Source organism: Rana temporaria, chromosome 4 (genome assembly GCF_905171775.1).
Source record: "Rana temporaria chromosome 4, aRanTem1.1, whole genome shotgun sequence".
NCBI classification, from domain to species: domain Eukaryota; kingdom Metazoa; phylum Chordata; class Amphibia; order Anura; family Ranidae; genus Rana; species Rana temporaria.
The window spans coordinates 289,820,307-289,837,583 of NC_053492.1; the positions used below are offsets into that span (position 1 = coordinate 289,820,307).

The following is a 17,277-nucleotide window of genomic DNA, read 5'->3' on the forward strand; positions in this document are numbered from 1 at the left end:
TGAGCCTTGTTGGTGCAGAGCTGTAAGTCTGAATAAATAGAGCATGTTCGACCATTGCAGAGAGACTACTACTTCGACATAGACAGATGCAGTCCTTTTCTGACATTTAGAGCAGGGCACTATATTTTATACTATTGGTGTTTAAAGCAGAGTTCCACCCATTTGTTTATTAAAAAGTCAGTAGCTACGACGTCACAGAAACTGTGCGCACCCGGTCGTGACAGCTTACGGCTTCGCAGCCGGGCGCAAACTGTGCATGCGCAAGTCGTGCTGCGCTCTGCTATTGGCCAGGCAATCTTCTGGGATCTGTGACATGTCCCAGAAGATTGCAGAGGGGGTGGCCGTCTAGGGGGGAGAGGAGTCGCCACCTAGGCAGCCGAGAAGCGGAAGGAGGAAATGGGACAGGAAGTCCCTTTAAAAAGAAGTTACCCACTCCCCCTCCCCCAAAAAATTACATGCCAAATTTGGCATGTAAGGGGGCAAGGAGTGCTTAAAGTGGAAGTTCCACTTTTGGGTGGAACTCTGCTTTAACCTATTCTTGATGGCCATACACGTATACAGTATATTTCAGTAGTTAAGTATTTCAGTGGTTTTAATGCCAGACTGACATTGAAAGATTGACACCTTACTGTTTTCAGCTGAACTTCAATTGGGATTTAAATGTTCTTACCAATGCAAAAAGTGTATTTCTCTACTGACTGTAGAAACTGGCATTTATGAGCCTCTAACAATAATTTTCAAAAAATGCAGCATGGACATGCAAGACACGTAGCAAGGGTAGGGTAACACTACACTAGCAGAAGGAAATTCTATTTTCAGCTGAAGAGCAGTCCAATCAAATTACACCAACTAAAGACACAAGTTAAAAGGACAGCTGGCAGAAACAGAAGTCAAAGCCATGCTTTGTGCAGTAAAATACAATGAGGGAAAAAAGTATTTGATCCCCTGCCGATTGTGTACGTTTGCCCATTGACAAAGAAATAACCAGGTTTATTGTAACAGTGAGACAGAACAAAAAAAATCCAGAAAAAGATATCAAATCATGAATTGATTTGCAATTTGCGTGAAATAAGTATTTGAACCCTTCGCAAAACATGACATCACAGGGGTCTGACGTTTCTTGTAGTTGGCCACCAGGTTTGCACACATCTCAAGAGGGATTTTGTTACACTCCTCTTTGCAGATCCTCTCCAAGTCATTAAGGTTTCGAGGCTGACATTTGGCAACTCGAACCTTCAGCTCCCTCCACATATTTTCTATGGGATTAAGGTCTGGAGACTGGCTACGCCACTCCAAGACCTTAATGTGCTTCTTCTTGAGCCACTCCTTTGCTGCCTTGGCTGTGTGTTTTGGGTCATTGTCATGCTGGAATACCCATCCACGACCCATTTTCAATGCCCTGGCTGGGGGAAGGGGGTTCTCACCCAAGATTTGATGGTACGTGGCCCCTTCCATTGTCCCTTTGATGCAGTGAAGTTTCCCTGTCCCCTTAGCAGAAAAACACCCCCAAAGCATAATGTTTCCACCTCCATATTTGACAGTAGGGATGGTGTTCTTAGGGGTAATAGGCAGCATTCCTCCTCCTCCAAACATGGCCAAAGAGCTTGATTTTCGGGTCATCTGACCACAAAAAACTTTCACCCAGTTCACCTCCGAATCCTTCAGATCTTCATTAGCAAGCTTCAGACGGGCCTATACATGTGCTTTCTTGAGCAGCGGAACCTTGTGGGCACAGCAGGATTTCAGTCCTTGATCATTGAAAACATTCTCCTGTGTAGTTGTGTGCCATTTCCTCAGTGTTCTCATGATCAATGAAACTCCACAAGGTGAAATTTTGCAGGGAGCAATCCCTTTAAAGGGGTTGTAAAGATTTGTTTTTTATCTTCTAAATAGGTTCCTTTAAGCTAGTGCATTGTTGGTTCACCAACCTTTTCCTTCTAAATGTTATTTTTCTTTGTCTGAATTTCTCACTTGCTGTTTCTCCTCAGTAAGCTTGGTCCCATCATCCGAGCGGTGGAAAGTCAGCCAGAACAGCTTACTGAGGAGGAACAGGAAGTGAGAAATTCAGACAAAGAAAAACAAAAAAAAAAAGGGAAATGGAAGGAAAAGGTAAGTGAACCAACAATGCACTAGCTTAAAGGAACCTATTTAAAAAATAAACCTTTACAACCCCTTTAAGGCTGGGTTCACACTGGTAGGACATGGCTGTTGTACGACACTCATCTTACTTTGCCCTGCAACATCGTCCTACTTTGGTCCTACTTCCATCTGACTTGAACAGGATAAGATTTTGCTCCGACTTTGAGATTGGTCAAAGGACAAGTCAGTCTATCAAAACAATCCCAGTTTGACAAATTCCTTTCACTGCTTCTGTAATCACCATGTCGGATGTCACAAGCCAGATGGATAGGACAAGGATCTGACTTTGATCCGACTTCAAATGATATTCAATGGGCTCAAGTAGGACCAAAGTAGTACAGGAACCTTTTTCAAAGTCAGACCAGTTAAGAAAGACCTCGTAGAGAATCATTGATTTACACACATCATGGGACATGTGCTCCCAAAGTTGGAGTGTATGTGGTACCTGTATGAACCCAGCCTAAGAGAATGCTCCCAATCCCAGCTAATTACCCGTATAGAAGACACCGGGGGGCCAGAAATCTTGCTGATTGATAGGGGATCAACTACTTATTACACTCATTAAAATGCAAATCGATTTATAACTTTTTGGAAACACATTTTTCTGGATATTTTTGTTATTATGTCTCTCACTGTTAAAAAAAACCCTACAATTAAAATTATAGACTGATCATTTCATTGTCAGTAAGCAAACGTACAAAATCAGGAGGGGATCAAATACTTTTTTGCCTCACTGTACTAAGCATGTTATGCAAGGAAAGTGTATACAAGTGAAACTATAAGGACACATATACAGTACGTATTAATGAGATCTAAAAGCAAAGACAGCAGATGTCACTTGCATTAGAAATCCACAACTGGATGTTTATCAATACTGGTTCCATATAAACGTGAAAGAATTCACAGAATTAACTTTGGGTTAAACTACAGTGTCGGATCAGGAAAAGAACCATGAGTTGCAGCCAATAAACCTAAACACTTACAACTGCCACCTGTTTTGCAGCCATTTCTTTTGCAGCGATGCAAATTACTTCTTAATGTGACTCCTAGGCTCCATGGATCGATATAATAGCTTCAAACTCAAATGTGCATTGATATATACTTATTTCAAATAAAAGCAATGCAGTGCTGGTGATTGGCATGACATTTTATATACAGTAAATATATTAGTGTAGTATACAAAACATGAAGGATTTAAAGAGAAGTTAGTTTAGTCTGAATAAACCTTTACCCTTTGGCTCATCTAGCTACCTAGAGTTAGAGATTATAGGTCTTTACATTCATCTCCTTGGAAAAGTTATACATTTTGCAGGGTTACAACCTGAAATTAAATTTGATTCGACTGGAAAGCTAGCATTTGATTTACATCCGTAACATGCAATTTTTAGTCTGGTTGGATTTGGACTGATGGTGCCACAGATTCTCAACTGGATTGAGGTCCAGGATTTGATTGGACCATTCTGAAGACAAAGGTTTTTAGTTTTGAACCAATTCCTTGTGGCTTTGTGCAAACAATTCAGGTAGTTCCTACTACAGACACTTTTAGAACCGGTCACTGTGGCAGATGCAAAAGGCATTATTGCAAGTTCTCGGATTTAGGAAACCAACAGTAATTAAGACCAACTCTGAGCTAGTGTACAGAGATACACCACTAATCATAGTGGGACATGTCTGTTCTAGAAAACTGCCATGTACGTGACAGCTTCCTGCACAGTACTGTATGCTTGGCCCCATTCATATATTGGCCAAGAGATTCCCTTGCCAAAAGCAAAATGTAAGGGTGAAATGTAAAGGGGCCAGGGAAAAGGGAGTGGTCATTACTACAAAATGTCAATCTACATATCCAAGTAGTTAGTTGTCGCTAGGTGAGAAGAGCCTGAAGGAGAACTAGGAGAGACTAGTTCCTCATTAGGTCTGCTTAAAGTGAAAGTAAACCCTATTATCGTTTTCAGCCAATGAAGCTGCCATCTTGGCCTCTGTTTAATCTTCAACTGCCATGATGCTGCACATGTGATTAGTTGACACCAGCCATTGGATGGTTGGACAGTTTGGTTGGGAGCACAGCCAGTGTGACAGTTACATTCATGGCACATGCCGGAAATATAACTAACTTTTTTTAAACCACTTCCATACCGCAGGCCGTCAAATGGTAGAGGCATCATCCAGATATTGTTTTTTGCCAGCGATTCTGAGCACAAACCCGATCAGCGCTCTGAGCCAATGATCACACTGTTCTGGCAGGGGGGCCGCCCCCGTCAGAACCCAACAGCAACGTGGTGGAGAGCGCTGAACTAACCTTGTATGGTTAGTACAGTAGTTCCGACCAGAGCTGTCACTTTTTCATACAACCCAGCGTGGGTACCCAGGTTAAGGCTGGCCATAGACAGATCAGAATGCAGCTGGTTCAGAGGGAACCATACAAATTTTGATCCATCTATGGGCAGGCACTGAAGGAAAGAAAATTGCATAATGTATGGCTTACCGAATGCACATCTTTCAGGTCAGAGTTTTGGTGAATGGCATTCGCTAGGCAGAGACACAGTTGTGTCACAAGGTTTCCTTTTTTATTAATGGATTTTACAGTTCTCCAGGGTATGCACGTTTAAAATAATCCACATTAGTGGCTTACAGGCTCTCCTGTCTTCATGGTGAGGTTTGTTTAGGTACAATAAATACTCTAACAAGCTCTGGAGCCTTTGTGAAACGCATATTTAAGACAATTGTCAATGCGAACAAATGAGAACAAGAAAAAGGAATATTCATCAAAACTGATGTTTAAAACTAGGCAACTTAAATTAAAACTCCAGGGAAACATTTAAAAACACCATTTCAACCAGTTCTAGATTTGTGAAATTCTTAAACTATATGCGAGCCCTCCTTGCAAAAACCCATTCCGTTTAAAACAGAAATGAAGGGGAAAACTTGTGTGTATTCATATGAAAAAACAAATAGCTTTCTTTCTTTCTTTTTTTACAGTTTTAGAAGTGGACTTGACTAACGAAGTATAGCTAAACTCCAGCTAACTTTTTAAAGCACATGCAAGAGTTCCTTTTTTCTATTTTCCTTTTGAGAAAAGAGATTTACATAAAAGAAAAAAGCCAACCATTTGAAAGCACCCCTGTCAGTCATAAATGGTTTGTCTCAGCCCTATTTGATACTTTTAGTAGACAGTTTGATCCGTTGAGCCCCCTTCACACGATCGGTCCTTTTACATCTCCCTCACCATAGAAGTGAATTGAGGGTCAGATCAGGTTCGCCTGAAAAATAGACAGGCAGAGCAGATTGGACCCTCCATTCACTTTTATGGCGAGGCCGGTGTAAACGGACTTGTTTTCTAGCGGATCAGATAGGACTGCAGCTGGTTGTAAATAGACAGCCAGCCTATTTAAACCTGGCCACACAAGGAGCAAAGTGGGCTGTGTTCGTGTCTGCACCACAGAAATGGAGCAGATGCGGACAAGGTCATCCACCTGTCCTGCTCTACAGAGGATCAGTGGACAGATCCCCCACTGAGCAAACCGGAGTTAAGCGGAGTCTGGCTTTTAAAAAAAGAAGGCTGAAAAATAACACACTGGCCAGATCAAACGGGTGAAAATAATAATAAAAAAACAAAAAAAAAAAAACTTAAAAAACATTTTTTGTTTTTGGGTTTTAGGTTGTTTTAACCCCCTACCAAGGTACGTTTATAAATGTCCTGAAATTTAAATTCACGCTGTTAACATGCATGCTGCTGCTGCCCTGAGCGTGGCATTGTTTTCACAGCCAGCTCCCAGATTTCATGTAAAAGTGATCCAAGTGGCTATAGAGCTGCCTGATCACTTTTACAGTATCCTCAAAATGTGACAAACCCCCCTGCAGCTTTTCCCAGGCTCTGCGGAGGACTGGGGAGATATTAGGTGTCCTACAGACCCTTAATGTCTCCTCAAAGAGAACATGTCCATGCCATCACACAGGGGGCTTGTCAGCCATATGCTGGAAATAAAATTCACCCCATCACGACCAGGGCCAAATCGCAGAGCGGCCGTCTGTTACCGCATTTAGTTTTTGTAAACTTCTCTAGCAAGGAATAGTTACACTATCTTTTCCTCCTCTAGAGCAGTAGTCTGTTTCTTCTCTTCACAAAGAAGGAACAACATTAGGGCAGGATATAATGTGAATGCTCACATTGAGTGTTCAGGATCTGGTTCCCCCATGTCCGGATCATTAGTAGGAGATGCTGGGGCTATCCTTAACAGCTCGGGCTTTGTGCTGGGAGAGCGATTCTAGAATACTAGAACACACACACACACATTTTTATTATATATATATATATATATATATATATATATATATATATATATATATATATATATATATATATATATATATATATATATATATATATATACATACACACACACACACACACACACATACATATATATATATATACACATACATACATATATACACATACATATACACACACACTATATATATATATATATATATATATATACATATATATATATACACACATATACACATACATATATATACACACACACACACACACACATATATACATATACACACACACAGCGCCAAGATTGAGGCCCATTTCCTGGACACCACATTTTTTAGCCCCCATTTCACAAAATTCCATATATAACGTACCAAAGTGTAATGATTTTTTTATCTTTTAAAGGTTCACCTTTCCTAAAAACTATTTCTGTTTTGGGCAAATATAAGTAGGTTTTAGCACCTACCAACATTTAATATCTAGCGGTAAATGGTAAAATCTCAGAACCTATTTAACATTACACAGAGTGCAGATGGGGAAGCAAGACTCTGCTTGCTTTTGTAATAGCTGTAGTGATTGGCAAGGGTCATCGGCTCCAAACTCCTAGATGAACTGCCAGCAACTGGAGCTGGTGCCCGCAGGCCCTTTAATGGGTTTAGTATGCCGGGAGGCAGGGCTTACTGTCATGTGACTGTCGTGATTGGCTGCCCCATAATTGGCAAGCCCCCGATCGCACGCTATGAATGGGAGCTTTAATTTAGCTGGGCACAGCTCTACTGGTGATATTGCACGCAAATATGCAGCTGCTCAGTGCCATAGCCTGGCTGCCGAGAGGCTGCATGTTTGTATGCGCTCGGAGCCAAGGAATTAAACTTAAAGCTTCCTGAACAATATATATTACAGCAAACAAGTCTTCAGTAACCTTACCTTGGAATCATTGGTGAGTGCAAATCCAGTGCCAATATGTGCTTTTCCATCATGAGGTTCAAGCGTCACACCCTCTGATCCTGAGACAACACCATCAATAGCACCGACTACTTTATCATCAGGGACGTTTTTCAGCAGACTCTGGTCTGTGATGCTTCCCATCGGAGCTTAAAATAGACAAAAAAAAAACAAAAAAAAAAAAACATTGTAAGACTGAAAAAGTAATTAAAATCAGGCTGTAACTTGTGCATGCTTACTCTTTTCCATTAAGCAATGACCACTAGTAAAGACCCCCAAGACAGCTTGAATTTCATCTGGTCAGATATAATCACTGTTTAGCATTATCAAGGTTGTTAGAGTAGATGTGCAGGCTCAATGGCCAAAATTCAAGCTGTCCAAGCCTGCACTAAACCAGACTATATAATGGGCGAATATTCTGTTTTATGCTGTAAAAGTATAAAGCAAGGGTCTCCAAACTTTCTAAATGAAGGGCCAGTTTACTGTCCTTTGGGTTTTAAGGGGGCCAGAATGTGGAAAGTGGGAGTAGAAACATCTTCGGCGTCAGTCTCAGTAAATTATATCCCATCATTGATTTTAGAGGGAGGAATAGTGCCCCATTATTGGTACAGTACAAATTGAAGTAGAAGCATTGCAGAGGTTTGCAGCTTGTCCAAAAAAAAAAGAAAAGCAAGAAGCGATTGGTTTAAAGGGGTTGTAAAGGTTTGTTTTTTATTTTCTAAATAGGTTCCTTTAAGCTAGTGCATTGTTGATTCACTAACCTTTTCCTTAAATTTCCCTTCTAAATGTTTTTTTTTTCCTTTGTCTGAATTTCTCACGTTTCTCCTCAGTAAGCTTGCCTCCATCAACTCTGCCGTTCTGGCTGGGGGTTAGTCAGCGTGCTCGCCCCCTCCCTTGGGACTACATCACTGCGGGGAGACACTGTTTCACACCCCGTTACCAATTCACATGGGGGGCAGGATCTGGGGGTCCCCTTTGTAAAAGGGTGCTTCCAGATTCTGATAAGCCGCCCGCAGACCCCCACAACCACCAGGCAAGGGTTGTAGGGATGAGGTCCTTGTCCCCATCAACATGGGGACATGCTCCCCATGTTGAGGGCATGTGGCCTGCTACGGTTCAAGGGGGGGGGGGATGCGCTACTTTACAGGCATACTATAGACACCCCAGGTATGAAATTTAAAGGAATATTTTACTTTTGTTTGACTTTAAGCATTATTAAAATCACTGCTCCTGAAAAAACTACCTTTTTTAAAACTTTTTTTTGCATTGATACATGTCCCCTGGGGCAGGACCCAGGTCCCCAAGCACTTTTTATGACAATACCATACATATAAGCCTTTAAAACTAGCACTTTTGATTTTTCATGTTCGTGTCCCATAGACTAACGGGGTTTCACAGCTTTTGAAACTCAGCATATTGTTCAGTGTTCGCTAACCCCCCCCCCCCCCCCCCCCCAACCCAAAGTTCGGCCCGAACTTATGCGCGGGCTGAACCGTTCGCCCATCCCTAACTGCGAGATGCATTTTCAAAACATTTAAAAGCATTCGATATGTGCAGCCAGTGGAGAAAAGCGCTAAAGGTTTTTTTTGTATTTCTCTGGATTAACTATGGACTTGGGGTCCGGTATTCGTAGGCGCATTCCCAAACAAGAGAGAAATATTCTATAAATGAGAATAAATAAGGCTGATGCAATAAGGTGTGTTCTAATTCTGGCATGAACACGCCTAGAAAGAACAGTACAGTAAAACCTTGGATTGGGAGCATAATTCGTTTTGGAAACATGCCTGTAATCCAAAGCACTTGTATATCGAATTTCCCCATAACAAACAATAGAAACTCGGATGATTTGTTCCACAACCAGAAGTCCTTTAGTTTATAGCAATGGGATTGTGCAACCATAAAATGTCCATCCACAAATGGCAGCCCCCACAATAGGATTAGGAGCAAAATTCAGAGCTACAGAAATAAAATAAAAAAAAAAGGAGGAGAGGCGCCTCCAAGTGTAGCCATATGGTTACATTTAATGAAGGTACAACATTTAGCAACTCACATGGTTGATGATTAAAAGGGGCACGTCCAAGTATGCAGGCATCTGAGGTAAAGCTGTCCACATTCTGACCATTCTCTGCACCGCTGGCTCTCGCCGCTGTCAGTTGGCAATCGTTAACGGGAAGACTATCCTGCAGTAGAGCAATCTTAAAGCAAGGCTTGAATTACTCGTGAAGCACAGCGTGGAAGGGATGCCATCTATATCGATGCAGAGGATGGTCTATGTGGACAACTTTAGCCCGGATCCCTGCATACTTAGATGTGCCTGTTTTAATCATCAACCATGTGAGTTGCTAAATGTTGCACCTTCATTAAATGTAACCATATTGCTACACTTTGAGGCACCTCTTCTCAGTTACACTCAGTTGTGACATGACGCTACTTGTATATCAAGACATCGCTTGTTTATATATATAAAAAAAAAATTTTTACTCGACTTGCAAAACACTCTCAGACCAAGTTACCTTCAATCCAAGGTTTTGCTGTACTTATTCAATTCAGAAATGTAGTAATTTCTAGATAACAATCTACAGCTGAAAACAGAAGTGTAGCGCAAGCTTTGTCAATACACCTTGCTCAGAATTATTTAGGTTACCGATAACCACAGGTTCATGGCTGGCAATCTTAGACCAGCCATACATGGGCCGAGATTCGAACCAATAAAGGGCAGGCTGAATGCACGAAGTTGATTGATCAACTTGGTTACAACCAGTCTGCCGGATTCACTATCGCAAGAGGCTACTATAGCCACCAGCGATAATCACGGTCTTCTCCCAGCGGGGATGTCTCCTCCCACCCTTCCCCGCCGGGAGAAGGCAATGCCCTGGCAGGAGGGATTGCCACATCAACACCATCTGTATTAATGGTGGAATAAAGCAAAATCTTATTCCTGCAACCCCCAATTGTGGGAAAGGAATTTTTTTCCCGTGTATTACCAGCCTTAAAATATTAGTTGGATATCCATATTTTAGGTAAAGAAAGAATCAAATAGGAATAGGATAAGAGAAAACAGAAAAAAAAAAAAACTCTTAAAAAAGGTACCATTCTAATTAGGTCAGTGTACCAGGAACACAGCACAAGCCTCTGGTTAGTGAAAGATCAAGTACCATTATAGTAGGGTCTCACATTGTGCCAAGTCTTCCATGAGGTGCCACAGCTTCCAGACTTTACTGAACTGTTTAGGGCCGAAAGTAATCGATTAATCGACAAGTAATCGATTATGTAAATTGTAATAGATTAATTTCATAATCGATTAATCAGGCAGTAACATAATGGGGTTAAAAAAACTAAAATTAGCCCTTTATAGTACAAAAAAGCAAATCGCTACTGTAAATATTTTTACTGTCCCACAGTAAAAAAATGAACCCCTTACAGTAGCGATTATTTGCTCTTTTTGTACTTATTTTTGTTTTTTTAACCCCATTATGTTACTAAACATCTCAGGCCTGGTTCACACCTCTGTTTTTTGGTGCTTTTTGCAGTAACAGACTACAGTGCATTTAAATGTTTTCCTATGGGACACATGATTTTTTTCAGCTGCTGCGTATTTGGAAAGGGCAAGGACTTTTGTAACGCAAAACAGTGCTATTTTTTTTTTGGTTCAATTATACTTCAATGGAGAAGCTGCAAAAAAAGCATGTAATGTGTTTATGCGGCAATTTGTGTTTTGTAATCTGCCCAACAACAAATTGGCCCAAAAAAAAAAAAAAAATGCAAATATTTTTTTAAAGGCTATATTCCGATTAATCGCAACAATAATCGGCCAACTAATCGATTATGAAAATAATCATTAGTTGCAGCCCTAGAACTGTTCAAGGGTGTCATGGCAGTGTGTTCCAAGGTTCCTCATTAGTTTAAGGTCTCTAATTCTGGTGTAGAGTTCTATGAGGGATGGTGGCTCAGTGCTTTTTGCAGAATTTCTAGGGCTATTAGGCATATAGCTGTAGTGAGTATGTGCGATAGTCTTTTGGCCCATTTAGAGAAGCCAGGTGGTGATAAACCCAGGAGGCAAGACTTGAGAGAAAGGGGAATGCAGTTATTAAATATAAAATTTACATGGAAATGAACAGATTTCCAGTAAGGTACGAGAAGCGGACATTGGCAGTTTCTATGTGTTGGAAACACCCCAATTCCTTTGTACGACAACACCACCGGCCACTGGCTGTTAAATAACATGGAGACATCCAGTGTTTGGAAAAAAAAACTTAGTGATTTTCCTCATCAAGGGTTCAAATGAAGCTTTTAGTGGCTTGTGACTAGCTTACCCAGGTTTCCACATGTAGCTTTTGCCTGAGTCTTCTCTCATTTTTGAATTTAAGGATGTTTATACAAATTTTGTAAGGAGTGGTGGTGAATACTTTATAAATGTTGGACATTATTCCTTTACGGCAGGGACCAACCAGGTAAATTTTTGCTCAAGGGAGTCAACTTGGAAAGTTTGTTATTGTCTAGGCTTAGTGGCAGATTTGCAAGTATCTGTAGAGCATTTGTGAATATTCTAATGCTAAGCCACTGAAAACCAGTACTAAAACGTTGCCCAAAGGACATCATTACATGCAGAGGAGGTGGATGTAGGTTACAGGAGGAGGGGCTCTGGGCCAGTCTGTGCGCTCCACCTATAGTTGTTTGAGGGATTTAGCCCTCAGTGCTGGGAAAGCATTTCTGTTTTGTAAGTATTCACCTTCTTTTAATTAATACAAGATACTTCACTGTGATTTCCCCTTTTTACACCTTTTAGAAGACCACCTTATTTGTAAAACTGGTCATTTACATTCTGCGAGTTCTGTCCCCTTGGGGTTGCACCTAGTAGTGGTGATGGAGAGTTGTATCTCATTTGGAGGAGAAAAGAATGTGGGTTTTAAAAAGTAGAGACTTGAGGACTTTTATATTTTTCACAGATATGCACGGAAAGGATTTTAAATTCAAGATTGATTTATGTGCTTTCACTCCAAAAATGTTTTTACGATTTATAGTTTCTTTTATTCTAAATGGATCCACCTTCCCACTCCATTTTGCAACAAATCTGTAACACTTTCATCAATGTCTCTAAAATAATTGTCAGTCAGTGTTTTTGCAAGTTATCACAGAGGTTATGGAACAGTCCTTACTACTTTTCTGTACAGATGATATACTGAAACGCAAAGTGAATTCCAAAACAGAAGTCAAATACAAATAGCTTTGTACAAATACCTGTATATGTTTAAAGTTTGTAAAAATAATAGTTTATAGAATGTATAATTTGAAACATTTTCCTGTACAGCAGAACAATGATGGCATTTTTCCTGTAGGTGGCACCATAGCACAACATTTTTTGCCATCTACGTTATACAGTATTTGTTTTCTGCCCCAAATACCAAAGCTTTTTTTTTTTTCCCCCAATGCATCTTAAAATTATTTATGGGCATATATTTAATTCAAGCAATCTGGTCTACATTTTCATCAAAAAAAGGTTATATTTGATAGGAATCATAGATGAAGAAACATTCAGCTGGTTCTAGATAGTATTAGACAATTCAGCTTAAATTATATCTTGGTTATCCAAATCACTTTTTTTTTTTAAAGACTCCTAGCATGTATTCTAGTTGCAGTCTCAAAGTACATTATTTATATGGTCAATACATAATACACAAAAAAAAAAAAAAAAAAAAAAAAACTTACCCTGGTGCTGTAAAGATATACAAAAACCTCAAAGTATTTTGTACATGAAAAAGTATAGAGTATTTGCAAATGACAGTTATGAGCTTCTGCTCTCATCTACTTTTATCCAATTTTATTTTATTTAGGGGCCTAAGTTGTACAAGCCATGTGTGATTTTGTTTAACTCACAATGATGCCTTACATATTCGTTGCTGGGGCTGTCATAGTTCAGGGTTTTACATCTTCTTTAAAGAAGACCATGTCAATCTATGTCAAAATCCAAAAATATTGATGCAAATTAAAAACACCCAACAGGATGGTTAGAAGGAGCGGGGCCAAACTTGACTTTTAGGCTTCCTGTACACAGGCTTCAACTTGTATAAGAACAGTCTGCACAACAAACTTTTATCAATTCATTTATAAAGCTTTTTTTGTATTTATTTTTTATTCAGCATTGATGAAAACTAGCATATTGAATATAAAGTATTCTTTGTCATGCAATTCAAGTTGCATCACAAATAGCACTAATGTGAACCAGCACTTAGAGCAGGGGTAGGCTACCTCGGCACTCTAGCTGTGGTGAAACTACAAATCCCATCATGCCCTTGCCTCTAGGAGTCATACCTGTGATTTTCAAGGTTTTGTAATGTCTCATGGAACTTGTAGTTGCAAAACAGCTGGCGGGCCGAGGTTGCCTACCCCTGACAGAGTATCATTCACCCCCAGTCTAAAAAAGTTAAAGCAGGATCATGAAAAGGAGCGTTACCACCTTTAAACAAGCTGCTTGCAGGCTTCAGTAAGCCTCTGTACAACCAAAAAAGTTGTTAAAAGCCTACTAAAGCTGCTTGTTTAAAGTGACAGGAACTGAGGAATGCTTCAGGCTTCATGTACACTGCTGCTGGTAAATAGATGTTTAGGAGCAGTTTGGCATTTTTTTCAGTGTCCCCTGAACTCTCATCTATGTTATTTTATCAGTACGTGTACACAGGGTTGTTTATAGTAAGTTCTAGGCAGAGTTTAGAAGCATTTTTTTGGAAAGCAAAAAAATGCGTTTAGGACGAATGTTCAGAGGCATTTGAAACGCCAAATGCCTGTAACAGCTTGTAAACGCAGTAACTCGCATTTAGTCGCATTTCATTTACAGGCTTTTTGATGGTGGTACATTTTTGACTATTTGAAAAAAAAAAAAAAAAAAAAAAAAACACTTTTTAAAAAGTGCTCCTAACTACAAAACACGGCTAAACGTGGCACGTAAACGCAGCTAAATGGATGGTTTTAAATGTCATTTACCATCTGTCAAGTTAAATCTTTCAGGGGAGGTTGTAAAACGTCCTGTGTACTTTAAGCCTTAGGATTCAAGAAAGTTGCACTAAATCCTGAAGTGGTATGAATAACATGTTACACCAGGCATGCTCAACCTCTGGCCCTTGGAGCCATCCGATATGGCCTCCAACCTCAAATATATATATATATATGTATAAATAATAAATATATGGCAACCTGCACAGTCTCCTTCAGGTACACCATCTTCTTTACTGAATGATTGCCGGTCCTCCATATTCCTGGTGGTTGTCATATACAATCTGCTATTGTGGCCAACTCCCCACTCTTCTCTTTCTTTCCTAACATATAGATACAGGGAGAGGAGCCTTTAGCCAAGTGAATTACAGCTAGTAGCATCCATACAGGGGTTCTGAAGGTGGATTCTCACAGTTGTGTGATGCACTTGGTGTCATTCCGGGAGCATGCAAGTGCATTATGTATCATTTTATCTTTAATAAAGAAGTTTATTGCATTACTGAGGCATGCGCTTGCCTGATCAGTTTTTTGGTTTGATTGTCCATAGTCCTTGTTTTGGCAATTCAAGGGATGGCTGCCAAGACCCCGATATAGTGAAAACCGCAACACAGGTTAAGAACTTTTTTGGCTGGTCACACCTGAGCGCAAGAGTGGGATTAATGGTGATTTGGTTAATAAAAAGTGATTTTGATTAAACCCTAACTGGGACTGGTCCCACAGAAAATGATGATCCTGATTGTTATTTAAAATCCTCATTATAGAATTCAAAACCATTTTATTTCATAGTGACCCACGACCGGTTAACAAATCACTTCAAAAAGTTGAACATCCCTGTGTAACACCTATACCCAAAGCAGCCAATTAGTACCTTTACTTTATACAGAACTAACCTTCTTCCGTGGTGGAGAACTGAAGTATCTGAGGAAAACTGCGCAGGGAGGTTTAGAGGGACCCAATTACAGTAGACAAACACTTTTCTCTTTACTTCTGGTGTAACTCCCCCACCACACTGCAAAGTCAGCTGTCACTTTGGCATCTCAATCCAAAATTGCTCTTGACGCCCATCCCACTCCTCTCTGCCATGATCAGCTCTCTCCCCCTACTCCTAGCCACAATCAGTTCTACTCTCCCTGATCCCTCCAAGATCACCTACCACTAGGTCTCCTCGCAATAGTCAGCTGCTGTTTTTCTTTCCCAGTCTTAATTAGTTCCAACTCCGATTCCCCTTATCCCTTTGTCCATAATCAACTCCTGTTCTTATTCAGGACCCTCCCTTATAATCACCTACCTACCTCTCTGCCCATAAACTCTCACCCTGCCTCCTCTCGCCTCTATTCCGCAATTAGTCCTGTCATGATCAACTTATCCTCTGTTGCAACATTTTTTTAGGCATTATGTACGGTAATTCCAAATCTGTTACCTCCATCAAGACTCCTTGAGACACGTTTGCTGGATGTACGCTCAAAATATGGTGCAGGTCTGTCTATTCTCATACTTGCATCTCTTGTCTGAGCTTGTGTGCGACCACTATAACGAAACTTCGATCCCAGAGTCAAGAACTTGGCCTTTGGTGGCTGCTCGATTGAGGAGAGCCTGCAAAAGAATTACAGCTGGTAAGTGCTAAATTTACAATTATCCCTCATTTGCAATTTTTACTTTTTACTTGCCTAGTATAGACCACAACTTTATAATCTAGTTAGTACAGGAAATAACACAGAATTGCTTTGCCATTGCATCCGATTACTTGTGGACATCAACTAATTATGGTTAAAATCACATTAAAAACAGGAAGTTGTGAGCAGCCGGAGTGCCATTAGGGTTGACACCAATTGTCGGTTATTAGTTAAAGTAAATAATTGTGAGTAAATGTCACAAATTATTGGAATAGATTAATTACTTTGAGTTTTAGCATCTCTCCGTAGCAGCAGACATGCAAACTACAAACACTTAAGAGAAAACTGGTGTTATTTATTGGCAACATAGCTTTTCTGTTTAATGGTCTTTAGCATTTTCAACTAAGCAATGTATGTCTGGGGTGTAGAATTTCCTAAATCTGGGCATAGACAGCTCATATTTCAGCTGATTCCCACTGAATCCACCGAAATTCGAGCCCTGGGTGCTCTACAGGGACACAAGTCCTTTAACCCTGGTTCACACTGATGCTACTTTGAAATCGTGCTACTTCACTTGACGTAGAGCGATTCCAAAGTAGCAGGTCAGCATGTTTTAGGTGCTACTTGACAGACATCTGTGTAGCTTCATGCATAGAGGTCTATTGAGGTCGCACCTGTAATTGGCAAAAGTAATGCAGGAACTACTTTTGCAAAATCGATGCGGCGCCGCAAAGTCAGGGTCGCACTGATTGGAACAGTGCCATTGCTGGCAATGGGCTACGACTTGTCATGTGATTTGACTTGTCCTTTTTCCCAAAAAGTTGCGTTTAAATCACTGCTGCACAAATACCGTGAGACATAAAATATTGCAACAATTGCCATTTTATTCTCTAGATCAGTAGTTCTCAACTCCTGTCCTCAGGACCCACTAACAAGCCAGATTTTATGTATTACCTTAGGGAGATGCAGACTGGCATACTGCAATCACTGAGCAGCAAATTGTATCACCTTTGATGTCCATCAGTTATGTTGCAACCCTGGCCTGTTAGTCGGTCATGAGGACAAGAATTGAGAACCACTGCTCTGCAATTTTTTTATCTCATAAAACGTATTTGTGCAGAAATTTTTGTAACGCAATATTTTTGGAAAAAATACACATTATTAATTTCTAATGCTAAAAATACAACATATAACCCACTTTTTGTTAAAATATAAAAGGTCATGCTTTAAAATTTGGGGATGCCCGTGGAATAGCCAAACTACAGTACTTAAAAATCTACAAAAAAGTGATGCTTCATTTTTTTTTTTTACAGT

At 40.2% G+C, this 17,277-nt stretch overlaps 1 protein-coding gene across 15 annotated transcripts in view; it reads right to left on the reverse strand.

Moving 5' to 3' along the window:
* EPB41L2 (erythrocyte membrane protein band 4.1 like 2) overlaps window positions 1-17,277 on the reverse strand; it is a 300,865-nt gene that overhangs the window by 49,506 nt on the left and 234,082 nt on the right. For all 15 annotated transcript variants that reach the window (XM_040350428.1, XM_040350424.1, XM_040350423.1 and 12 more), the window contains 2 exons: window positions 15,771-15,943; window positions 7,349-7,515 (listed from right to left, as the gene is read on the reverse strand). In XM_040350428.1, the coding sequence (XP_040206362.1) occupies window positions 7,349-7,515; window positions 15,771-15,943 (340 nt within the window). The remainder of the gene's footprint in view (window positions 1-7,348; window positions 7,516-15,770; window positions 15,944-17,277) is intronic.